This window comes from Macrosteles quadrilineatus, unplaced genomic scaffold (assembly GCF_028750875.1).
Source record: "Macrosteles quadrilineatus isolate MER2022 unplaced genomic scaffold, UCM_ALF_1.0 Scaffold_249__1_contigs__length_141745, whole genome shotgun sequence".
In the NCBI taxonomy this organism is placed as follows: domain Eukaryota; kingdom Metazoa; phylum Arthropoda; class Insecta; order Hemiptera; family Cicadellidae; genus Macrosteles; species Macrosteles quadrilineatus.
In genome coordinates this window covers 9,988-37,961 of record NW_026542842.1, presented here as the reverse complement: position 1 = coordinate 37,961, position 27,974 = coordinate 9,988, and the positions used below count along the sequence as shown (strand labels likewise).

The window sequence follows — 27,974 nt, the reverse complement described above, 5'->3', positions numbered from 1 at the left end:
TCACAAAAAATTCCAAAAAAGTTATTTATTTAAAAGATAAAACAAATATTACAAATTACAAATTAACGTAGCATAAAGTCTAAAGTTATCATTAGAGCTGTCAGAATAGTTGTGAATACTCTGAAGTCGGTGAGACCTGCTGCGGCGCTATGCCCCCCTGGTGTCGGTGTAGGGGTAGAGAAGACCGTCGTGAGGCCAGGAGTTGTTGAAGCGGCCGCCGTTGTTGGTGGAATATCTCCAGCTGCAATTTCGTAGCGTTTTGATTATTTAATTCTTTAAGCTAAAAGTTACGTGGAAAAACTACTTTTTTTGGCAGAACTTTTGTCTTAGGACGCTAGGCACGATCCTAGGATTATTTTTCACATTACTTCAGGCTAGCTAGACCTAGGGGTTGCGGCATTATCACTTAGATCAAATCCATTGGTGATTTGGCGGGATTTGAACCTGGAACCTCTTTGACCGAAGTCCCACGCTCTAACCACTAGTTCGCTCCCCACTTGGAAGACTATTAAAGGTAATAAAAGGTTTGAGCACTGACAACAATTGTTCAGTTTGTTTTTCTTATTTTTTCTCAACTCAAGATAAATTTAATGATCTCGAAAATGCATTGAAATTCCGATTCGATTCGATTCGATTAAGTAGTGGTCAAAACACGATTCAATTCATGAGGGATTCAGTATCCATATAAGGAAAACGCCTGCAGAAAGTCAATGCAATACCCGCAATACAGGAGCGCGTTGATGTTGCGTTTCCTTTGCGAAGGCGTTGTTATTTATTTAATTCTTTTCATGTAAATATTGCTTTTATTGATTTATAATTTTTTTTTATAACTTTTCATTCGGCAATACATGGTCCTGACTAATAAAACAGTTGATCATTGTCAGTAACAAAGCAACACAGATCATATCACTCCATTCTATTATTGTGAGCCTGGGCAGTCATTGAGACAGCCTTCACCAATACAACACCTGTCGATTTTTTATTTTTTTAATAAGCAAAACAGTACCCAGTTCTGATGAGCACATTGAATATCAACAGATTATCCTAAACTGAGATTAAAATTTTGTGATATGTTTTCGAATATATTTTTTACTTTATGCACAACATTTTTAATTCTTCCAATTCTGATTGCCACACAGGATTGTTTATGTCCAAGTTTATAACAAAAGCTAAAGCAATTAAAATAAAAGCTGTTTGCAAAATAATAGTTTTTACTATCTTAACATATGATATTGTTGTTGAGTGTTAGTGAGGTGTATTTACTCACCAGGTAGAGCCTTGTACAGTTGGCTACTGTAGGTGGAATACCAAGTTTGACTCGAGGTGGCCGTGACAAGAGCTTCCTCCACGGATTGAATCACATATGGAGCCAAGTTTTGGTTTTGCAGTGAAGAGAGCTAAAATCAAATATTGTAATAGTTTACACAGCATTACCTTCAGGACGATATAAACAGGTTTACATACCTTATGTTGTCAATCTTAATAATTTAGTCTTGAACGACTAGATTCATTTTCAAACCACTTGTCTTTTTAAGCAAAATTATGTGACTACATTGCCATTGTCAATACAGTAGACTCTCTCTTATCCGGACACCTTTTAACCGGACATCAGTTTAACCGGACTACACTGGGCGGAAATGACATCCCTTTAACCGGACAATTTTTATCAGCACATTGGTTTAACCGGACTAGATCGGCAGGAAGTGGGCAATACTGAAACAACTGTTCTCGTGGGAAATATTTGAGACCAGTGATCACGTGTCTAAATACAATGCTCTCCTAAATTTAAGTCGAATACCACAGTAAACGGTCCGATTTAACAAGTTTTTGAGGACATCGGTTTAACCAGAAAAACCGTTATCCGGACTAGCCTCAGTCCTGAGGAGTCCTGATAAGAGGGAGTCTACTGTACAAAAAATACAACATTTAATACACACACCACACACACACACCGGCATTGTTAATGTTTTGACAATGGCAGATACAAGCTGAAACATGTAAACAGCCTATGTGTCATATTTCAGCTGTTTGTCGAACTATAATGTGTAATGTAAACCTATTTATTCTAGTGATTATAACAGCTATAAATGCTGGGAATGGAAATTATTTATAGGCTAATCCAAAAATAACGAACATTTGGCCAAAGACTGTTGAAAATTGTTCCTGATTACCCGGTTGGTTTAGTATGTAGAATTCATTATACTGTGTTATATCCCACCTGAGTAAGGTTCGCTCTGTTATTAGCAAGGCTCTTGATGACTGAGGAAAGGGTGCCAACTCCGAATCTGAAAATCACATAATTTAGTCGAATCAACCACATATTTACCTGTTACATGTGATAAGATTATCTGCTAACTCGTCTTTACAGATTAGTTAAAATATTTTACTTAAGGTATAGAAATTGTAATGTTCGGAGTTTCTTGAGTTGACAACAAACTTCATTAATTTTTGTGTGAACTTTTGTAAAAATTTAATTTTGGAAAGCATCATATTTAGTTTCTTAATTTAATTTGTTATTTGATGGCAAACAATTTCATTGAATTATGTTTGCTGGCATCAACTCACAAAAATCATGAGGTTCAGTTTTATAAAGTTAAACATTCCGACCATAGCTACTATTTAATTTTACACTTTACTAAAAACGACATTCATTTACTTGGAAACCTTATGAAGTGATGTTTTAATTTTTTATTGACATGAACAATCCAGTCTTCTCTGGTAAAAGTTCACGACAGAAGGTAAAAGGTAAAAGGTAAAAGGTAAACCGCACAAAACTCATATTTATGGAGGTGAGACATAAAAAAAACTCCTAACCCAAAGATAAGATTTATTTCACAAACGACCCTATTTCAGAGCAGACAATTAATAATCTCTTATTTTACAAATAAGTCTTTGAGTATTTAAATCTGTAATAACAACTAGTTGTTTAGCCATTTCATACATGAGCTTAACAATTAAAATAATGCAAAGATCACATATACTGCAAGTAAATGGTGCGAGCTTGTATTTCAGTTTCAGTCAACATTAAAAGGCATATCTCGGTTGTACAGTCATACCAGAGTATGATTAGATGAGGCAATATAGTTCAATAAGATTTTATAATAATGTTAAATAGTTGTAAGCAAAATTTGTTTACTGTTTAAGTAGGAAATATATTTTTGTACAGTTAAAAGTTACACTGACTCAAGATAAGGATGGAAAATACATTAGTATTATAACAAATGCTGAGGACAAGCCTTTTTTACAAGACTTATACAGATAAATATTGGAAATGTATTGTATACAAGCTGTACTAAGTTAATAATAGTAAAACAAAAGATTCTTCTTATACTTTACAAGAGTGCAAAAGTCAGATGAAAACAAAAGAACTGTAAAATATTACAGAATATCAGTATCAACTGAAACTACAAGAATTTTTCACCTTTCTTGAACATCCAAACCCTCACTGAGTAAGAAGGTCAAGACAGTTTGTGCATTTTCTACACTGGAAGCAAGTCCAACCAGAATTTCCTCAGCATCACTAGTGTCTAGACTGACTGCCGAATCTTGGGCCTTGAAGGTTGTTTGTGAATTGACAATCGTGTACAATAGACTGTAACATACAATCGTTTTTGTAAGCAAATCTTTTTATAAGAGTAAATAAATATTGACTTTTAAACATCTTTTTTCTGGTTTAACTGCAGTACAAATAAAAATTTAGATTAAAAGATTTACATTAATTTTTTTGATGCGAACAAACCTATGGGTTTTGAACCTGTATGTATCCATTTTGCTTAGTAAAATTCATTGATTGATTAGCATTTAACCAGCCACTTTTAAAAGTTTGCTGGGGAAATGTTAAAACGATAAAATCCATATTTCAATGTCTAGTTTTGATAAATCATATCAAATCAAATCATCTTTATTCTATGAACACAAATTGTATGGTGAAAAATACAATAGTGGAATTAAGACTAATCTAAGGTTGAGGAAAAATAATCTTCTATTAAAAAAGCTAGACTAGTTTAGTAGTGATCTAATAAAATAATCACACAAATAACTCTTCCCTTTGGGTCTGTATATCAATGTTGTAACATCTTTCTTTCTCATCAGACTTTAGTTCTGTTATTTCAGAAAATCACAATAATAATTTTTACATCATATTACACTGTTTTAACGAACTTGCCACACAAGGATTTAGTCCAGAAAACAGCTGTTTTCCGCCAGCTTAATCAAATGGGGTTTCATTAGGTACTACTGTGCTGTTGTGAGTTTTTACTGGGCACCAACCAGCTGATTATATTTGGCAATAAGTGGTTATAAACAAAACCATAACCTCTCTTAGAGGTTATGAGTAGTGATTGTTAGTCCTTTAGTCGAAGGAAATATAAGGATTTGTAAAGATTTTTTAAGTTAGCTTAGAGTAGTATGGCGTATAATATCCTACATCACTCGTCCAAAATGTGTTTACCGAACTCATATTGTGATCCCACACTCGACTCCGTCTCGCATGTGAACGACCACACTTGTCCGGTAAACACATATTTTCAGGACTAGTAATGTAATGTATTATTATATGCATGTGTCTCTTTTTTAAATGTGATTAAATGATACTCAACGGTATTTGTAAAGTTTTTGAATCAAAACACAAATAAAAAAATAAATTAATAGAAACTTGTTTGCCTTACTTGTTTACGCTGTCTTGGTCCGTCAGGCAGGACAGAGCAATGGTGAAGTATCGTCTCAGTGTCATATCCGTAGCATTCTGGTAGGCAGTCAGCAGCGGACCCAGGGCACCGGGAGTGTAGCGGGCTCCGTAGCAAGCTACATTCTCTAGATCACTTGGTGCAATACTGTAAAGCAAATTTTTTGTATATATATAAAGTAAGTTAAAAAATAATGGTGCAAAACAAAACAGGTGGATTTTCTCCATGCTTTTATTTAAACAGCTGTTAGTGCCAACAATGAAGACAGCATTTTTATAACCTTTTTTGTATGTTTATCTTTTTTCTTAGTTATTTAACTTTACAGACTTTTTTTATAAAATGGCTATTAAATACCAAGAAAAAATGTGTTGTGGGTCGATAATTGCTCCAACTGGAGCCGTTGTGGCTGTTCAACAAAACTTCCTCCCCCAATACGCGGTTACAACAAGAAAGATACTTTCTCAATTTTTTTTCTTCAGTAGTTTCGTTGTGCTGTATAATTGTAATATCAGTAATCTCCAACACACAAAAAATTTTTTCTTCAAATTCAAATTCTTTATTCACTTAAACATATTGATCATGCAATGCACAAAGTACTGGGATATTGTGAAGTGCTATCACAATAATAACTTAACTTTAGGGATGGTCAAGTCTCGAAATTTCGGGAAATTTTAATTCTCGTTACACGAGACGAGATTTTTTTTGGCCGAGATTTTTATCGAGACGAGAATTAAAAAAAAAAAAAAAAAAAAAAATTAAAAACGCCTGCACAAAGTCCATGCAATACCCGCAATACAGGAGCGTGTTGTAGTTGCGTTTCCTTTGCGAAGGCGTTTTTATTTAATAAATTCTTTTAATGTAAATATTACTTTAATTATTTTAATAATATTACTCTAATAACATTTGAAAAGTTTTGTTAAGTGTAAGAGTGTGAGGAATGTTTTATTACTATAAAAAGTCAAAACAAGTAACTATTTTATAAAAATTAATATTGCTTTTATTTTATGATTTATTTTATTTTAGGATAAGTTGAACTCTATCCTTACTGATATCACTATGTTTCCTAATCGTAGGCATTTTTAATAAGTTAGGCGTGATTAATAAAAAAATGTTATGCTGATGTTTTTTAATAAAATATTGTAAATATTCTTGCCTATTATCATTATTTTTGTATTTAAACAGTCATCTAACAATGTTACAAAATCAGGTAAAAATTTTGAACGTGCATTTCCCGTTGTGTATGAGAAGGGAAATCCCGTCTCGATCTCGTCTCGAAATTTTATGAGAAATAAAAAATCTTGTCTCGTCTCGTCTTGAACTAAAAATCCAATCTCGTCCATCCCTACTTAACTTAAACTATAACTAATGATGTTCTTCCACAGAGCTATGACATCACAATAGTTAGGTGATTTGAATCTAAGAATATATTTTGATGGGACCACGTAACCCTTATAACTTACAATAAAGGTATTTTGATGTTATGTTGATTTCTGTTACCTCAGATCTGTAAAATGTATTAAGCTGTTCCCAATATAACAGGACCCAAAACAGATCCCTGAGGAACACCTTATTTTACTTACTTAGAAGTATTGCCCTGCCATAGAGAAGCTCCCAGGTTCACGACAGCTGTTCTGCATGTGCCGATGTTGAAACGACAGAGCCAAGGAGTGACTAGCTCTCTCACAACGCTTGCGTTTGTGTAGTTGGCACTGTTATTTAAGTCAAGCTCGGCCAGTAAATCAGCAGAGAATAGGTCAGCAAAGTATTTCTGTGGAAAAAACAATCTACTGAAGGGTATTCACACCATTTATAAACTTGAAGAATTCATTTCTGTATGATGACAAAGGGTTCTCAATAGAATATCCTTGGTTCGATTCATGATACCACAGAAAACATACTACTATAACCTAGAATGCCAACCGCATGGTAAAAAGCATTAAGTGTATTGAGAGAGCTTTGCCTGTCAATTCGTAGGCAGCGCCACCAGCGTTGCTATGCTGAGTGCATAGCAACGCTGGTGGCGCTGTCTACGGATTGACAGGCAAAGCTCTCTCAAAACACTTAATGCTTTTTACCATGCGGTTGGCATTCTGAGTTATAGTAGTATGTTTTCTGTGATGATACTAAATTAAATTTGCAATCGTCAAAATATCTATACAAGTTTTCATGCGCCGAAAATTAAACATACTTCTTAATTGAGTAAGTCACAATTACAGTTTAAGCTCAGGGGCATGTTTTATAATAAACTACAATTTACAATTTAAATAACTTCACATTGGACAATCAGCTGTTACTAATAATATTAGGTTGTAGTTTATTATGAAACATGCCCCAGATTACTATCAAACTACTATTACCACATATTTCTTATGGGAACTATACATACTCAACAAGGAAAATATGGAAGGAACAATTGTTTGGAAAACAATGTTTCATTCTTTGTGCCTTATTTACTACTACTAGCTAGACTAAGGAAATTCATGGCTAATGAGGTAAATTCAATCATTGACTGAATGCCAAATACACTCTACATCCGTAGCCATACTACTCTAAATTAACCTAGCAATAAAAAAAACTGTACAATCACTATTCATAATCTATAAGAAAGGTATGTTTATAACAACTCATTGACAAATATAATCAGCTGGAATCCAGTAAAAACTCATTACATCAGTAGTAGTAATCAACTCATCAGTAGTACGTAATGACACCCCATTTGATCAAATAGGTGGCGAATAGCTGTTTTCCGGACTTAATCCTTGCGTGGAAAGTTGGTTAAAACAATGTAATTGTGGCAAAAACACTTTAAAGTTAATTTTAAAGTAAAATTTATTTCATACAAAAATATGCAGCTCTAATAATTTTATAGCCATTAAGAAGTAACCAAAATTGAATATAATTTAAGGTAAAACTCACCCCAAATGCACTTAAACCGTAGTAACTATTCCCGAGTTTAGCAGAGATGGCCTCAGTAGCCTTGACTATTGGCCACCAGCCTAGGTCTAGGCTGGTGCGGTCTGTACTGTTGAGGACTGAAAGTCCAACGGAGAAGTCTAAGAAGCCTTGAAGCGAAAGAGCCACGGCATCATCTTGCAATGCGCTGGCAACAGATAACGGAGCCCATCCGGTAGACAAAGCATTGATCAGTACATTCCACTGGTCCACCGGGTAGTTCACTCGGAATGGAGCTGCAAGCATCAATCACTGTCAGTGTGAACGGAACTAAAATAGAACTCCAATACCTTACTTGATTTTTTGTATGGTGTCGTTATTATTTTTTAAGTCCCGCCATCATATCCTAAACACTAGGTTGTAGCCTGGAACTGTTTTGCACATTACTTCAGGCTTGTTAAGTCGCGACATTATCACATGGATAAAATCCAACGGTGATTGGAAGGATCTGAACCCGGGAGCTTGGGCTCCGACGCCTGTGCTCTCTAATTAGACCATCAGCTTGCTTCCTGGTGTTATTATTAGAAGAGTTAGTGGTGTACTCAGGATCATCATATCAAGGAGTGGATGAAAGTCAGATGACTTGTTTTTCTCTGTTAGAAATTGTTATACCGTACGTAATTATCAATTATATCGGAATGGTTGGTTTTAACCCCCAAACAGCACATTGTTGCACTTGTTATGTTGCGGTGTTTATTGTCGTTGAAAAACTCATTTTGCTTGAATTCACAACGATTAATCTACAATCTTGGTATTTCTTTTGTCTTTGAGCTAAAAATAAAAAAGTGTTATAGTCCAGTGAATCTACATTTTCAGATAAACACCGATTCATAATTCAAGAGGATATTTTCCAAAAATGTAGGTACATCATGTCGCTAGCAACAGTGGATTTTAACTTACCAGTTTCTATGTTGATGACACTTGCTTCAGAGATGTTGTCCCAAGTAAAGTTGGCTGAGGTGTCCAAAAGCCAATTGCCTTGGCGAAAGTTGTTCCATTTAGGAGTCTGCCCGACAGCTATAGCAACAGAGATGGAGCGTTCAGCTGGTGTACACCAAGGCGTTTCCTACAGAAAACACATTACACGTACAGTCATCATTTGTGTACATTAAAATTAAACCAATTTGCTTTATATTTTTTTTTAGGTAGAATGCAGTTAACCTAAAAACCAAGCATATTTTAATTTGCTTTATTTCTTCAATCAGATTTGTAGCAAAAGTTAACATACGCTTAGATCAACATCAATTCTTCCTTAATTTTATTTTTCCGACTAAATGTGTTGCATGTTACCAGTGACAGTTTTCAGTGTAAATGTTTTTTAAATATTACTAAGGTACTATACATGTCAATTTTGACTTCAGTTGAACTTATAAAAATTTTTTGCCCGAAATTTCCAGAAGCCAATAGGACGGGATATAAAAAGGGACGCCATCAAGATTCTTGTAATTCGCCTATCGGATCTGATGATAATTGGAGTATCCAATTGTAATTGATCAACACTTTAACATCTTTTATATTTGTATTTACAGTCGTGTGAGTTAACACGATAAGTGTATATATATTTTTCAAGTGTTATTAGACGTATTTTTTAGTGATTAGGCGATGTAATGTATGATGTATTGTTCTGAACGCCATTCATGTATACTTTTGTATATCTGTGAATAAAGTATCTTTGAATTGAATTGATGGGCGGATCCAAGAAAATGTCGGTACCAGATCCGGATCTCTGGATCCGAATCCAGTTAGGTTTTTTATTTTTACAAGGACGGGTTTTTTAAAAATAATTCATATGGCTAGGCAATGTCAAAGACTATCTGTGTCCATATACAAAACTATCTGTGTCCATTTACAAGACTGTCTGTGTCCATATACAAGACTGTCTGTGTCCATGTACAAGACTATCTGTGTCCATTTACAAGACTATCTGTGTCCATGTACAAGACTGTCTGTGTCCATATACAAGACTATCTGTGTCCATATACAAGACTGTCCGAGTCCATTTCCATGACTGTCTGAGTCCATATACAAGACTGTCTGTGTCCATATACAACACTGTCTGTGTCAATATACAACACTGTCTGTGTCAATATACAACACTGTCTGTGTCAATATACAAGACTGTCTGTGCCCATATACAAGACTGTCTGTGTCCATATACAAGACTGTCTGTGTCCATATACAAGACTGTCTGTGTCCATGTACAAGACTATCTGTGTCCATTTACAAGACTGTCTGAGTCCATATACAAGACTGTCTGTGTCCATGTACAAGACTATCTGTATCCATGTACAAAACTATCTGTGTCCATATACAAGACTGTCTGAGTCCATATACAAGACTATCTGTGTCCATTTACAAGACTATCTGTGTCCATGTACAAGACTGTCTGTGTCCATATACAAGACTATCTGTGTCCATATACAAGACTGTCCGAGTCCATTTACATGACTGTCTGAGTCCATATACAAGACTGTCTGTGTCCATATACAACACTGTCCGTGTCAATATACAACACTGTCTGTGTCAATATACAACACTGTCTGTGTCAATATACAAGACTGTCTGTGCCCATATACAAGACTGTCTGTGTCCATATACAAGACTGTCTGTGTCCATGTACAAGACTATCTGTGTCCATTTACAAGACTGTCTGAGTCCATATACAAGACTGTCTGTGTCCATATACAAGACTGTCTGTGTCCATATACAAGACTGTCTGTGTCCATGTACAAGACTATCTGTGTCCATTTACAAGACTGTCTGAGTCCATATACAAGACTGTCTGTGTCCATGTACAAGACTATCTGTATCCATGTACAAAACTATCTGTGTCCATATACAAGACTGTCTGAGTCCATATACAAGACTATCTGTGTCCATTTACAAGACTGTCTGAGTCCATATACAAGACTGTCTGTGTCCATATACAAGACTGTCTGTGTCCATATACAACACTGTCTGTGTCCATATACAACACTGTCTGTGTCCATATACAACACTATCTGTGTCCATATACAACACTGTCTGTGTCAATATACAACACTGTCTGTGTCAATATACAAGACTGTCTGTGCCCATATACAAGACTGTCTGTGTCCATATACAAGACTGTCTGTGTCCATATACAAGACTGTCTGTGTCCATGTACAAGACTATCTGTGTCCATTTACAAGACTATCTGTGTCCATGTACAAGACTGTCTGTGTCCATATACAAGACTGTCCGAGTCCATTTACATGACTGTCTGAGTCCATATACAAGACTGTCTGTGTCCATGTACAGGACTACCTTTGGATACAGATAGTTTTGTATAGTATGGACTTTGGACACAGATAGTCTTGTACATGGACACAGATAGTTTTGTACATGGCCACACATAGTCTTGTACATGGACACAGATATTCTTGTACATGTTATTTTTATTGTCTGGTATCACTAGTATTTTTATTTACTTCCCATAAATATTATAGACATTAATGTTTTTGTTAGTGATGTAAGAAAGGGAATGTTTGAAGCGTTAGAAGACGTTTCTTTTATTTACTTTCCGTAACAAGATACTGATGATATAACAAGACCCCCTAAAGATGTTACAAATGGTGGTGAAATGTACATTAAGTGATTAACTAGAGAAGTAAGGAACGGAGGATACACTCCATGGTACGTAAGTGTCTAGCACTAGTGCTGGTGTCTTGGGTTAAAGTCCCACATCCCCCCCCCGCCCCTCGCCCTCACGTACTACAAAGCTAATTGGAGGAAAACCCTGTGCCCTGTGCGATAGGAAATTCCAAACAGTGCTCGCCGCTCGGCTCTTCCTTACGTCACAAGTATATTTCCAGCACACCATACCAGAGGTGAAAGGTAGTCCCATTAGCATGATTCTTCTGTACCTTACTTTCCTGTGATTACACAGGCAAAACAAGGTAATAACTGGGTGTTCTCGATTTATTTTTTAATAGAAATTATTAGCGTTTTTGAGTAAGTATTTGGTAGCAAATTCAGAATGGTTACCTGGGCTAGGTTGTAGGTTGAGTTGGAGTTGATAGCGAAGTTCACCAGTGGACTACAAGGCTGGCTGATCCAGTTGGGAAGGAGGGGAATGGCAGCTGTACAGTTGTAAGATTTGCTTTGTTTAATGTACTTCACCATTATGTTGACCAGGTCCGTGGTCGTTACTACCGATTTTCTGCAACCAGACCACAATCAACGCAATATCATGACACCTTAAAAACTGGTATGATAATTTGAAAGTTGATAAGCTCCATCTTCAGTTTCTTGTGATTCTTTTCTTTTTCTATTGCAAGAAAAGTATAATTTCAAAAGACAAGTATCACATACCATATCTCTCAGGATGGTAGGATTAAGCCAATTGAAACTATGAGCATTTTAGATTGGGAAATGCCAAACATATTGTGGGTAAAATATATTACAAAACCCTTGTGTACCAAACAACCTGTTGTGTGGTTAGCATATTAAAAATGAACTAAAAAAAATTAGTATGAAATTGTTGTGTATGCAAAAAATTTCATAGATCCACCATCATAGATCATTAACATAACAGAAAGAAACATGAGGCCAAAAAATAGGAGTTTTTTCTGTCTAATTTATTTTTGTTCCTGTTTTCCGTGTGTTGCTAGTGAAGATTGGAAACACAGCCTTTCTCCACTATGAATTATACACTGAAAGTATATACAAATATGGATTGATACTTTACTATAATTAAATTTGTTTAAAGTTTTAATTTAAAGATTTTATTATGATTTTAGAAAATATCGTAAGTTATTATGTGACAAAGTCTCATTAAAATTTTATCCATTATGTGTAAAATAAGATGATTACTATCTATGTATGTTCTGTCTATACTATGTTTTAATGGTGAACTTACTCTAACTTGATGAAGTCTGACAGTGTCTTCTGGACTACTTTAACTGCCATGGTGTTTTGCCACATCAGAAGTGTGCTCAGTCCTAGAATTCAGTTGGTGGATTAATTCTCACTTCAATCCTCTATCAGTGACAACCAGTTTGCTTTTAAAGAAGTATTTTTTAATTTTTAGTTTTATTTTTTTACGTTAGGCTTTAGGCCGAAATTTATTTTTAACACTACTTCAGGCTAGACCTAAAGAGTTGAGGCATTATCCCTTTGACAAAATCCATTAGTGATTGGCGGGATTTGAACCCAGAACCTAAGAGACTAAAGTCCCGTTCTCTACCACTAGACTCGTTTGCTCCCTGCCTTAAGAAGTAGTGAAATTTACCTTATTCCAAAAATGCTGAGAAACATTTTTATAAGAGTACAAATACAGTATAATTTTTTATCAACTTTGCAATAAAATTAGAATTTTCTGTGCGGTGTACCTGCAAATGTTGGGAATATAAAATGCCAGGATCAGAAGTTGTTAATTATATATAATATGTGAGTGACAAGAATTTACACTAAACCTGTAACGTTAGGAGCTTTTTGGGATGTCTAAGAAATCATGTTATACTGATTATGATACCTTTCAGCTTGATGGTCTGGTTGCTGATGATGTTTTCAATGTCCCACTTGGTCAGGTCTTCAGCAGTGATGACTGCTCCTGAAGGACTGGTGTACCCTCCAAGAGCCTCACTTCTGACCACAATCTTTAGCCAATCTTGTAGCGGTGTCTACGAAACAGAAACAGGCATTGGTCAATTAAACTACATTTTACCAATAAACATGTTTTTATGATGCCAACAATGTTAAAATCCTACCCAATTTGGTAGCAAAAATATCTAGATAGTCAAAAAGCCCAAGAATGGTTAATTATTTAGTCATGTAAATAATCTAAAATTGTTATAATACCTAAAATCAAAAAATGTAAAAACTTTTGAAAATTTTCTTGTAAAGTACTTTTAAACTAAATACATGCTAATGTTATATTATTCATTTCTATGCTACAATATAAGTGAAATACTGTATTCTGTATTGTAGCTATGAATAGACAAAATTGAACTGAACTGATTATTTAACAATTCAAGAACAAACCTTTATCTAGACTATCAAATATTTTACTTAAAACATTCTTCCATAAAACTAAAGCTAAAAAACTGTTTATTAATTATGGTGGCCCATATGTTTTTATCATTATTTTTTCATGTTAATTGGCAACATTTTAAAATGTAGCTAAGATTAGCTGTGTAGGTTAAATAGTATTATTAATTACAGCTTTATTGTCCTCTAAGTTAGGTTGAATTCAGCCTGTGTGTGACTGTGTATTTATTTACCTCGCCTTGCTGGAAGGGAATGGCCAAGTATGCCCCAACACTCTCGGACAACCACAACTCCGACCACCACTGAGGAGTTTTGGAGAACTCCAGGTATTGACGAAGAAACTCCTCAGTTAGCTTGAGTTGCAGACTTGTCCACTGCAAAATGCTGCCAACCGTCCCTTGGTAGACCTCAGGGCTGCCAACATGCAATTTAGTAAGTACCTTACAGAGGCAATTATAAATAATAATTTATTTTTAATCTTTGTCCCTTTTGGTCAACCTATGTTTCCGATAACTGTAAAAATCGACGCTCTACTATAGTAGAAGTTTTAACTTGTATGGTTTTATTCAACTCATTTATCTCTATCTCTTTGCTATATATTTATTTCTCAAAATCGTTTCTTTAAAGTGACAGCTAAAACAACGAAGCTCGAAACATCAAGCTACTTCTACATCCTTCACAGTTTACCTGGTAAACACGAAGCCAAGACTAGAGAAAGTAGTTAGTGTTTTGTCTGGTAGAACAATGAGGTTGAGTGGTGACTGTGGGAACTTTCCATACTGTTTGACCACATTGGTGATGAGGATGTTGAGCCAATCGATAGTTACTGGAAGAGACGGAGGGACGACAACTTTCACACCCATGGACGAGACCGGAGCCACCTGACTTATGAAGATACCAAGAGAGTGGATGGAGATGGGACCAGTGTTGGGAAAGGTGTCCAAAACCTTATCATCTGATCTGGAAAAAGAAGAAGAACCATGAAAACAAAACTGGCAAATAAATAGCTATAACATAAAAATATTAAGCCTCTCTTGTACAAAACCTTTGTACAAAACTTGTTTTTTATTGTTGAGGCTGGCACATCTACCAGAGAAGCGTATAATTAATCAAAGTATAGTTTAGTTATTCTTAACCGAACTGAAGATTAGTTTTGTGTGTCAATAAGTGATGTTGATTGTTAATGGTGTTTAATAAACTGTAAGGAAACAGAAACGTCTTCATTTTCTTTAAAAAATGTGATTGTAACATTTGGTAATTCAACTCTTTGTTGTTGCCTTGTCTTTGCAAGCTTGGATTACAAACTATGCTTCGTGCCGATGAGGTTAAACTTGAAAGGTCGTTAGCAACATTTTAAAAGAACTTTTGTACAACAGATTTTGTGTGTTAAGACAATATATTTAATTTATGAATCAAAAAGTTTAATTTACATAATTAGGACCTAAATGGTTGCAAGTTCTCAAGTAGTGGCAAGTTTACATCCTAGGATGTATGGCTCAAGCCCAGATCCATTTAAAACATTAATTACTTCTGGCTAAGCTTAGATGAAGATCGTGGCATTTCACATAGCTAAACACCATTGGGGATTGATAGGATTACAACCCAGGACCTTGGAGACAAAAGCCCTGCACTTTACCCATAGCCCTAATAGGCTTAGTCACTAGGCATGAACAGAAACAACAATTGCTGAAGTCCTGTTGAGATCTATTGATAATATGCTTACAAAGGTTCGGAGGTTGGGGAACCAGCTGTAGACAAAGAGTAGTACGAGGTGGGTCGAACAACTTGTAGAGATACAGGAACCTTAAACTGTGGTTCATCAAAACAGGGAAACACTTCACGAGCATACACCGGCCTGAAGTTGCTGGCAATGTACTTGCTGTCAAACAAAAAAACAATATAACACACAATTCACATGAAAAATAACAACTGTTACAGGATAGCATGAGTAGAATGCAATGTAAGAGTAATAGCTTGTGGAATGCAGTACAAAAAAAATAGATTATATTTATGTTGACCTTATTTTGTAATGAGACAATGAGTCTCTTAGTTTCCCAGTAGATAGTCTTGGAGGTACTGAATCTAATACTTGACTAAAAGAACACATTTAAAGATAAATCCTATACTGTATTTCAAAAAGTTTTTAACCACACTATTATAAATTTACATAAACTACAAACCTAGTGGAGTTGTAATAGCCGTAGAAAAGTCCTTTAGTTGAGGTACCCAGGGGCGATGTAAAATGGAGAGATATCACATAAGTGTAGTTTAGCTTCAGAGCTTGTCCATCCTTCAACTCCAGCTGGAAGTAAAGACATATTTTGAGATTACAGGGGGAAATTAAAAAAAATATGTTCATATGTTCTGTTTCCCCTTTACCAAGTGATTATGGTGCAGAAATAAACAGGTGTAATTTCTGATTGCCTTGATAAATGTATTTATCTGATAAATGTATTACTGATGTATAGCTGATACTGCCAACAATGGAGAGAGCAAGTCTATAGTTTTGATTTGGTTAAATTTTGTCTTGGCCTCTTGATTAACTGTGACAGGCTTGTTTATTAAATTAGCTACAACAAAACAAGAAAAGGTTTTTTGTGGGTTGGAGATTGCCCAAAATGAGGCCAATTGAAACTGTTCAAAAACTTTTGGAACATTCAGAAGCATCCTCCTCGTAGTTTTTGCAAATGTTGGGTGAGGAAGTTTCGTTGAAGAGTCACAATTTGACAATCTTCTGTCCTTGTTTTATGGTAGCTATTTGATAAAAAGCCTGTAGGAGAATCAAGAAGTCAATAAAAAAATAAAATAAAAACACTAGGCCTACTTATAAAAATGATCTTTCCGTTATTGGCCCTAACTGCTGCTGGACAAACAGAAATCCACCTGTTTGGTTTTGCACCATTAATTTTTAAAGACCCAGTATTTATTGATTTTTCACAGATTAGAAACAAAACAAATATTTATCCAGACCAAAAAATAAGTTTAAAGTTCAAGTTGTAAAATTAAATAACAAGTAAAAGTAAGCTTTTCTTTCTTAACCCCAACACTGTACAAAGATTAAAAAACATTTATCATTGCAAATTTTTATTTTTATTCTAAACGATCAGATAAATTTTACAAAGTTAACGATGCCTTATTAGTTTTCTAAAAGGTTCAAACTAATTTATGTACCTATCTGGAGAAAACAAGTAAATTACAATTGAGAATAGCTATTCCTTCGATTTTTAAAATATTGCAATATTGTTAAAATATACATCAATATTTTGCATTATTTGCAATTTAACTTACAATATATAAAAAGACTTATCAAGACTACATTAAACTCCTCTGAAGAGAAGAACATTAGATAGGTAAAGTTGTATAGAAGCCATGTGGAATATACATTTGATGTCCACACGCAGATAACATTTGTACAAACTTTTAAATTTGGAAACTAAAGAATTCCAAAATTCTATTCTAATTTTTACAAAAATTATAATGTTAATAAAATGTTAATATTGTTGTAAGTGGTTTTGTTTCACAGTAAACAATTTTAAATATAAATCATGGAATTTGCAATGGGTAATACTTAAAATATTAGTAATTGTTGTGGCTTGCCCCTGAACTGGTAATATAAATTTAAAATAATAGTGGTTTATTTACCTTTACTTTCGTCCCAGTTCAATAAAAGCTGTAATATCTACAACCATGGTTTCGACGCTAGTTGCGTCATGGTCACGTAGTTAGCAAGTCGAGAAGGATCTTGTCATAGTCAGTCGCTTGGACGTCGTCATTTTAATCTGAATGTACATGTGTGTTTATGTCCGTGTCCGTGTTTGTGTAAATATGACGACGTCCAAGCGACTAACTATGACAAGATCCTTCTCGACTTGCTAACTACGTGACCATGACGCAACTAGCGTCGAAACCATGGTTGTAGATATTACAACTTTTATTGAACTGGGACAAAAGTAAAGATAAATAAACCACTATTATTTTATACTCAAAATATTTATGAAGCATGACTGATTAAGAGGGCTAAAACTTATCAATATTGTTGTAAAAGTTTGATTCTTGGTTCTGAAACACTGAAATCTTTTTTGATACTTACGATAAGCAAAGAGTTCTCGTCATCCAAACTAACAGCCCCAGGCATCATAACTGTACCGTCCATGTCGATAATAGCGGCAGATGTCGCGTTAACTGTTCCGTTAGCACCATAATGCAGCGCAATGGAGGTAAGTGTTTCGTTCTGAAAAAAGATTTGAAGATATTAAACATTCAAACTTTACAGTTTTTCAGTTGGATCTTTTCTTCAATCGACGTTATCCGTAAAAACGTGGAAAAATATATTATTGAGGGATCATAATAAGGACGGGAATAGAATAAACCAGTAAAAATGCATTATCTTTCAATTTCATTTCAAAACAGAACTGGGCTCAACGTATAAACAAGCTTACTTTTTAGGTTAACACAGGGAAATACAATTTGCATGGTAAAAGGAGACAAAGGGTAAATCTTGTTAAGGCCCAAAAATAATCACATAAAAAAGGATTGCAAAAACAGAATTTTGAAAATACTTAAAACTTATTTTATCTGGATTCATCCTAAGTCAAAGCAGACATGACTTATTTCTTTTTGTGGTCACTGACTTTTGTGAAATTTCTACTATTGTGTTGTTTTTATGTCTCTCTCGTGGACTTATTTAAAGGTTAGCCTGTTTTCCTGTAATTTACCTTAACAATTCCTGCCAAATGCCCTATCTTTCAATCAGATAACCTTATTTCTTGAACGGTTGTTTTTTCCAAAAATATTGTAGTCCAATGAAAGTTCCAATTACTTTGGGTTGAAAGTGTTATTTACAAAAATTCATAATTTTACTCTTATTCACAAGGCAAGGAATACAATGAGGTGAAAGTAGAGACAGTGCAAAAGAAGATTCAGCTTTAGAATTGTGTATTGTATGGAAATACAGTAAATATGTGTAAGTTTATTTGTCTCACATATGAAAAAGTCATTTTCGGTTTGCACGAATAAAATATTGGGAAGTCGCAACTGATATTGATTTTGAAAATGTTGATATTTTTTAATAGTATATTATAGTTATAGCAAGAAATAATAATATTTACAGCTAATATTTTGGAATACAGATGATGAATTCTCTACAATTCAAAAATTAAAATTCATGTTATGATGAAATGCACATTACTATTTAATACTAGGGAGGGATGGATCCCAAAAAAGTTTGTGTCATGAAAATATCTATGTACTTTAAAAGATAATTGAGACAATATAAACCATTAGGTTTGAAAAAATCCTTAAAATATTAAAATTGAATCTTTCTCTGACATAATAAAAATTCAATACAAAAAATTTCTTAAATTGTTATACAAATGATTATTTCCTCACAACCAAGAGTATGTCTGAATTCAGATTAATTCGTCATATTATAAAAACTTATCAACCTCATTTCATGTAGTGAACATTCCCTGAACATTGATTGAGAGTACAAAGATATCTTATCAGTACTTGTTATATGTCAATACCTTATCAGTACTGCCTCCTATATCAACATTAACTATCACTAACACCACCTGGATGAGACTTAACCATTATCACGAAGTATCCAGTGTCAATTATAATTTCAATTACATTATAAATATATGAAGTTCAGGTGCAGTTATGGAGCCACTCCTTTATTAACTTAGCTGACTGATGTGATATGTGTGAAGTAAAAAGTTAATTCAGTGTGATTAACTTGAATTGCCAAGAAAAAATACCTTTAACACTAATACCGAAACCCTACCCAGGCTGACGCTAACCGAAAACCCCGGTCTGTGAGATCCCGTTTGAAAATAATGGATCCCGCTTAGAAACACAAACCGAAAAACCCTGGGCCTGTGAGACCCTGCTTTAAAATACACTAATGCTGGGCTTCCGAGACGGGCATGTTATGAACAGACAACCTGTCAAGGTCATGGCAAACACGCAAAATGAACAAAAAATATATCAACCAGTAGGGTAGGAAAATGTGGGAAGGTATTGGGGGAATGGATTCTCCCAAGTAAACAGTTTTGCCAACATGTCTTTTTGAAAATTCCCGTGGGCCTGTCAGATCAGGGTTTTGGTATAAGTGTTAAAATCTTTTTAGGAAGGAATGATATGATAATTATTATTAAACTTCAGATTATTAACCTGTACCAAATCTAGGTTCAGTTGTGAGTGTTACACGAGTTGAGACACTTACAGGAGAATTTTAACTTGGTGGATTAAATTCCTTAACAAATTGAATTCTCTCAATTGAATGGAAAGCTTTACTAGAAATAAAACTCTATCAGTGGAGTCCTGATGATCCTGAAATTTGCCCTGATCACGTCTGAGAACGATTCAGGAGAACAATTAATTGTGAAAAGGAGATTGTAATCTGATAATACATGTGTAGCCGCGATCAGACTTAAATCTTTAGTTAGTTTAGTTTAGTCTTTAGTTTGGCGGAAGACTGAGCAAATCGTGATATCAATAACTATAAATTTACCTGTAATTGTTTGTTACGACTTTATTTGGTGAAAAACTATTACAAAGTCCCCAGCCTTAACCTGGGCTCTACAACTGCAGCCGTTTTACTAATTAATGCCCTTTTAGCTTTACCAATAGCTTCAGTAACTTTTTTTTATCTAAGTCATAATTTGCAAAATTTTATGAATAATTTGATGTGCACATGAAAGGGTAAGACCATTATATAGTTACATAGTTGATATACATCAATGACTTAGTGAGTTCCTTTCAACTTAAGCCTTTTAATAAGGATAGTCAAAACCCAAAAACATAATTCTCTGATTATGTGCAGTTAAAAAAAAATGATATAGGAATCTCGCGATATTATCACGATTGAGAAGGATGTATGTCTATGAAGAAGGGCGGATATTAAGAAACAACAGTATAGGGGTGAAAATAAGTATGGAGGTAAGAAATAATCTATACACCACACTGTTGATTTCTCAATCAAATTTGCCTTTGTTTAGTATCAATTATCTAATCTTTTTTTATATACTTTTAAAAAATTATTATATATTTTGTAAATTATGACTTGGATAAAAAGTTACTGAAACTAGGGAAAGTTAAAAGTTGACTTATTAGAGCAAGGGGCGCAGAGTTCGAGTTTATGGCTTGAGCCAAGCTGAGGAAGACAAAGAGTTAGGAGACAGCTTTGATCATACAAACTAACTTATAGCTATGCTTTGTATCATCCAATCTGTCAGTGAACTCAGAAATCGTACAAACCCAAACCCAATCAAAATTGAGAATCCTAGATGGACTAGGATTTTAAGTCTGGTTATAACCATTGACTTTACACATAATAGACTTCCCATGTAATGTAAAAATTTGAAGCCAAAAAAAGTGGTGCAATCTCAACGAAATGGTCACCAACTAACGACAACATTCTGTGTCAGGTGGTAAATCAATCAGCTGTTTGCTATGATACTGCATTGGTTTTAATTGATATTTAACCCAATACACTAGTAAACTCTGATGAGATGGTCCTGAACTTCATCTATTTTCTTGGCTTCAAATTTTTATATCACATGCGAGGTCTATTCTGTAGATAGTAAATGTTATAACTCAACCAGGAATTAACCTTATTTTAGACATAAAAAAAATCACAAATATAAATCTCTGACAAATTGATGTCAGTCCTAAGACGAGTAATTTCATGTAGAACTGGTAGGCAACAAAGGAATATACATGTTACAAAATAAAAAATAGAAATGTGCAGTAGTCTTCAAGTAGCAATTCAGTTTAACAACATGTTAGTAGGCATAGTGAAATATAACTGTATTGCTAGTTTTATCAGCTTTTACTGGCCAATAATGTTTTTGAGATTTAACTATAGATATCACTTGTAAACATCATAAAGTTAGTGAGAAGGAACTCCTATACATCAATGACTTGAGGATTTCCTTAAGCCTTTTAATAAAGATAGTCAAAACCCCAAAACATTATTTTCTAGGTTATTTGTGTAGTTTTGAAAATCTTGGAATCTTGTGATATTATCATGATTGAGGAGGATGTCTACAAAGCTTTTGCAATCGTCAAAAGTTCACAATATTACTGGAGAGGATCTTGATAAAACCCAATCAAGGATTAAAGGCATGAGGAAATTGTACTAAATATGTACTGCACGTACAACACACAAAATGTCAGATTAGATTATTGAATTAAATTGTGCTGTCTTATTTTAATCCATATTGGAGAATCCAAACTATTAAGACAGTAGATATTTTAGTTTATGTTGTTATTTGAATAAAAAGTTTTACTAGAATTGTAGTCAAATCCATTTTATTAAAATTAAAATTTTAATAGAAGAATTTATTACAATTTTAAAAATACATCATAAAGAGTTTGAGACAAAAGTGGTGGATTAAAAACTTACGATAAGATGTTGTTCAATTGCCACTATCTTATTTGTAGATATTCAATTATTAAGGGCCTTGAAATATATTTATCTAAATCTTTCTTAAATTCAAGAGGATGAAAAAACAGATAAAGTTTTATACAAAAAAAATACTACTCCATTGATTTATAATTCAAAATATTTATATTTATTACAGATGAAACTTGCTAATTAAGTTCATTTACTTTTAGTTTGTAGGCAATTTCTTGATAATCACAATGGTTAAAAAAAAAAACTGTGGCTAATTGTTTTACAATCCTAATGCTCCCTAAGAAAGGGTGATCCCTTCAATATAGCGGCAATAGATCATAATGTTGAGTAAATGTGTGAATAAACAATGTCATAATGCAATAAGGAAATAGAAGACACTCCATTCTAGTAGAATGTAGTTCTAGTCAAACTTAGTAGAGTTACGAAGAATAGGCAACTACCATGTACTACCCTAACAATAGGGCTGATGTTATCCACACAGCACAAATTCAAAAAATGTATATCAGATTGTTGTTAAAAAACTTCAATATCAACGATACTTTTTTGTCATGTTGCCATCAAATTGTGTTAAGATTACGTCAATTTGATGTCAACCTGAAGTAAAACTTTACTCATTTCAATGTAAAGTAGACTTAAAAAGTGAACACCCTGAACATCCTATGATATGAGAGATATTTTTAGCAAAATAATGTACATAAAATTATTATAAAATTTTTACAAAATTATTAACTTTTATAAAACTGTGATCATATTGAGATAAAATATTGAAAAAACTTATGTAAAATATTTTACCAAATTGTCAAATATTGATCAAATTGATGGAAAGTTGTTGTTAAATTGATATCGAAGCGACATTAAAACCATGCTGATGAAAACAAGACTTTATCCATTAGCTGTGTATATTAATCAGTAGACAAGACATCTGATGATAAAACTTTAATAAGGCAGAATTTACAGAGCTCATGTTCATGAACTTGGATAGCATCAGCATGATTTATTATTTTTCAGCCGGTTCAAAATATAGGGTGTTTTTTAAAAGAATGCTGGGATTTTAAATAGTAATTGCTTGGATACTATTCAAGGTAACTAAACGTTTTATACGTCAAATTGAAGCTAAAGTAACTAAGTTTTGGTTCCCGTGTAGCAAGGGAGGAAACTTCCTTGGCATACGTAAAACAGGTGCAGGGTGATAGGCCGCAATTGTGACTCATACGCCTGACGCCAGTCGCCAGTACGACGTTTACGGCGCAACAGAAGGCACAGATTGTAATTTGTAGTTCGCAGAGTTTCTATCTATTGCTAAATTAAACTAAATTTAAATCTATTTGATGATAAAGAAACTTGAAGCTGGTTTAATGAGTTTCGTGGCACCGAAGTGTTTTGAAAAGACATTCACCTGGCCGGCTAAAAACAAGCGATGACATAGTCAAAGAAATCCGACAATTCTGCATCAGAAGCCCAAAAGAATCTATTGCCCGACGAAGTCTATAGTTTAACAAACCTAAATTGGCCACTTTATGAAGTTATCTATAAAAGATAAAGTTTTTGTGCCAAAAAAGGTTCAGTTAAGACATCAGATAAAGACCCCGACCGCCCTAAGCATAAGGACTTTGCCAGTTTTACGCTCATATAAGATTGATGAAAATCTGAATTTTATCAAATCATTCCGAATCGTATGAAAGAATGTGAAAAAAAACTTTATTCTTTTCCCTTCAATTTGACGTTTAAATTGTTTAATTATCTTGAATAGTCCCTGAGCAACGACCGTTTGAAATCCCGGCATTCTTTTAAAAACACCCTGTATTTCTAATTGGAGGTAAACAGATAAAATTGAATATTTAACACAGATATTATGACACGCTGGTCCCAAGAGCTTTTTGCTAAATTAATGTGCACATTAGTCGCTATAGCCTGTATCAAATATCTAGAAACTCTCTGTTACTGTACGAAGTGTGACTGACCGTTCCATGGGTGGAGACTTCAATCCTGATGGTTCCGTTGACTTGTCCGAGGTCGGGGCTAGGTTCTAGCCGGAGGGTGTACAACCGTGGGGTGATGGTGGAGGGAAGGCGGTAGACGACGGGTTTAGGGTCCTGGGATAGGGACTCTTGAAGACCCACAACCATCAGTAGCAACAGCGTTAGCCTGGAGCAGAACAGGATTGTCTCAACAACCAAAACTCACCTATGTAGTAGTCATCCCATCTACGAGGGTAGATTTTTAAGTAAGGTTTGTTTTTGTGCATAGCTGAGTAGTTTGCGTGTATGCCAAAACGAGTCTCCTCACCACTTACTGGCATATTGGTGAATAGAACTATATTTGAAGCTCTGTAGCCGACGTGTACACTTCGCTGTGTGTTTTTAAAATTGTTGAATCTCTCATCACGTGTGACATAAGGTCTTACAAGAAACATATACAAGCTGACATTTAATCAATAGTTCAATAATCTTAAAAACTATAAAAACACACAGCGAAGCATATACAGTATGTCAGCTACAGAGCTGCAAATGGTGTCGTTCTGTTCAACAATGATTCCAGTAAGCGGCGAGGAGTCTTTTTGAGGCATACATGCTAACTACAGAGCTCTCCGCAAAATGGCCCTTACTTAAAAATTGATTCTTGTGTATGGACCAGCTGTCACCATTTTCTTGTTCCAAAAGAACATAATTGAATGATTTTACAAAACTTAATTTTTAATGATGGACCATCAGAGATCAACTTTAAATCCTATTTGACTAGGTAATCGTAAACATAAGTTATTGAATGAATAATTTAGGATGTTTAAGTATTTTGAAGTACAGTAGACTCCCTCTTATACGGACTCCTTGGGACTGAGGCTATCGGATAACAGGTTTTCCGGTTAAACAAACATCCCCGATTCATGTCACGGGAATTACTCAAAAATGAAATATTTAGCTTAAATTTGGGAAAGCATTGCATTCAGACACCTGATCACTGGTCTCCAATCTTTCTCATGAGAAAAGTCGTTTCAGTACCCCCCACTTCCTGCTGACCCAGTCCCATGTGCTGATAAAAATTGTCCAGTTAAAAAGATGTCACTTATGCCGAGTGTAATTTGGTTAAAATTATTACTGTTTAGAAGGAATCGAGATAAGAGGGAGTCTTCTGGGATGGCAATCATAATAAAGAACTCCAATCCGCAAAGAGACTTTGACACATACATGATCCGTCATGGACGCACCTTTCTACTCATCTCACCACCATCCAAAGAGCCAGAAAGGAAAAAATTACCCCAGCTGCAAGCTACAGAAATATCATTGAACTTTCATATAGGATCTCACAAGAAAACAACTCAAAGAGTAGACTTGCTAATGAGAAAACCTTACTACATCTTAAATAAGGCCCTTCCAGAGAATATAATCAATGCATGAATATAATTAAAGGGTGCGTTAAGATATTAAGAAAAATAAATAATTGTAGATTGAAGATAAATTTTAATACCTCTTAAAGATTCTTAAATCTACTTCCTGAAGAAGTCTTATATTAGGTTAATACTTCAGTATTATGTATTGTGATCTTTTATTTGTTAGTATATTTATTTTCTCAGAAAAACTATCCGAACTCTATTATACAAAATCATTTCTAAACAGCAAAAAATAAGTTATGTTATATTTTAGCTTTCCTTTAAAATATATCTTAATTGTTATTGAAGGTCGTGGTAAGTTTAAACTAAAAACTGATGCGAAATTCAAATCGCTAATGGTCACAGGATCATTTTTCTACAATATATTCTACAAAAAGTACAAGAGACCCAACAGGTCACAACCTGAAAATGTTAGTCATATGAAACTAGTCATAAGAGGTTGCACACCTTTTTAACATGTTTAATCAGTTTCCAACCTAATCACGGGTGATTCATATTTATTTAGACACGCTCTATAAAAAATGAAAAACTTCAAAAAAATGTTCATTGGAAACTTATAACTTGTAACGAAGCTTGTTGATATAACTTTGATTATAACCACTTCTATCTAACGCTATGAATCAACTTATTAAACATTTTTTATTTATTCGGATTATACTTCAATTCCAATTTATACTTACAGAAGTTTAAACAATTTTATTTACAAATTTTGTATTTATGCACAATTTTTCCATAAGGGAAGTGTTTGTTCAAAAAATTCCAATTTTACATTTTTTGGTGGTATGAGAGTATATTTTTTCAATTTAAGAAAATGGGAATTGAATATCAACAAGTAAATATATAAAAAGGGAATCCTTTAACATTTTTTTCTTCCTACATTTTGTTGACTTTTATGATACTGATAACATATGATCAACTTGAAGTGACAGTCATCGTTGTTGTACACCTTATTAATTCCATAAAAAAAAACAATTAAAGCTACCAAAAATGGTATAGCCTAATACTTTATTTTTCATGATTGTGACTACAATGAAAAAAATAAAACACATCAATGTAGTAAAATTTGTTTACAAAGTAAGAGGAAGTTATAACTAATTTATACTTCAATTTACAAATTAACATCTAGAATAATTTGGAATCAGGAGTTAAAAACAGTATTTCAACATTTTTTATATCCACTTGTTAGAGAACAATATTTTGGGTAAGCAATGTTCTTTTTCACACTTTCATACATTTCCGTTGATCGTCTGGAATTTTAAAAGTAGAATCGAAGAAAGATTCAATGAATATTCCGTTATAAGATCTTTTTGACGGTTTTATTAATGTGATTTGTGTTATATTTGGGAAGGACGTAAAGTTATAACTTAACACTGTCTTTATTTATAGATTTGTTGTTTCAGAATTTTTGTTGTTGTCTGTATTGTTATTAATTTCAAGCATACATGTTCATTCTTCAATTAATGCTTAATAGCATAATAACAATGCTTAGAAATAAAATCATTTAAATTATGAAAGAATTAATATTTAAGGATTGAAGAAACTATACAAATAATTGAACAAAATACGTTTAAATATATTTAATTTTTTTTTTCTTAATGGAGAGTTGAAATAAATACTAAGAATGATGAACATTATAAGAATATATTTTGAAAATTAAATTTACAGAATAGTTTTTATCAGTAATAAATTTACATTGTATCAATTTAAATGTAGTGAACATTTTCCTTACACATTAGAAAAAAGAATATAGCTTAGCAAAATGTTTCATTTAAATAACGGGTTTCAAAATTAAATTGTCAAATAATAGAAAAATATAAACTTTTAAATTGTTTGTTAGAGTTCCATGATAAACAAGAAATTTACAGTTGGGTTACTAACCAAACCATCCCTCGCTTGATATTTGGGAAACTGAAGTAAAAACTAACAACATCCCATAGAGTACAATAACATATGAATCTTACTATACACAATCATACTGTATATCTTTGGTATACATTTTTCATCAGCTTACTAACAACACCAGTAAAATAAAGGGGAACAATAACTTAAGAACAAAAGATGTTTAAAGACTAGGCCCACATTTACAAAAGATAATAATACTTTGATTATAGCTAAACACTATTCACATTTTTAAAATATATGGCTAATTGTTATCAAAACATTTCACAAAACAAAAAATATTCCTACAGGTAGCTACAATGGTTTTAAAATTCAAAATAAGATATATATCAAAACTTGACTCTTAGAATTATTCAAGTTTTGTAGAGTAAAATTATCAAGTTAAATTTTAAAACTGACCTAAGATCTCCCATGATTTGACCTCAAGGGAGCCCAAAAGAGAAGAGACTAACTACCTGTGGAGGTGTTATCACCCAGCTCATCCTAATCTCTTATCTCCCTCTCCCCCCATGTACAGCATCAAGCACCACACTCAAGGTGCCAAACTCCCGATTAATCTGTATGAATAATCACCAGTTTTGGCTGACCTATTTGTAACTGGTATTCATTGAGGAAAAAT

General features: G+C 33.7%; 1 protein-coding gene across 1 annotated transcript; it reads right to left on the bottom strand.

The window, feature by feature from the left end:
- Nucleotides 1-10: 10 nt before the first annotated feature.
- Nucleotides 11-27,877, bottom strand: LOC128982403 (thyrotropin-releasing hormone-degrading ectoenzyme-like). The gene is made up of 18 exons (XM_054401362.1): nucleotides 27,755-27,877; nucleotides 24,033-24,216; nucleotides 17,740-17,880; nucleotides 15,830-15,951; nucleotides 15,373-15,528; nucleotides 14,337-14,609; nucleotides 13,883-14,063; nucleotides 13,135-13,282; nucleotides 12,520-12,601; nucleotides 11,646-11,820; nucleotides 8,538-8,703; nucleotides 7,602-7,873; nucleotides 6,266-6,453; nucleotides 4,668-4,832; nucleotides 3,422-3,592; nucleotides 2,219-2,285; nucleotides 1,268-1,397; nucleotides 11-241 (listed from the first exon to the last, which is right to left on the bottom strand). The coding sequence occupies exons 1-18, from the start codon at nucleotides 27,766-27,768 to the stop codon at nucleotides 63-65; spliced, it is 2,814 nt and encodes a 937-aa protein (XP_054257337.1). The 5' UTR covers nucleotides 27,769-27,877; the 3' UTR covers nucleotides 11-62.
- Between the last annotated feature and the right edge of the window lie 97 nt (nucleotides 27,878-27,974).

Bases quoted from the DNA above. Each gene is read 5' to 3' on its own strand.
- LOC128982403 (XM_054401362.1), bottom strand. The intron at 15,529-15,829 runs GTTTGTAGTTTA...TTTGTTTGACAG, and splicing joins GGCTATTACAACTCCACTAG to CAAGTACATTGCCAGCAACT. The intron at 4,833-6,265 runs GTAAGTAAAATA...TTTGCTTTACAG, and splicing joins TGGCAGGGCAATACTTCTAA to TATTGCACCAAGTGATCTAG.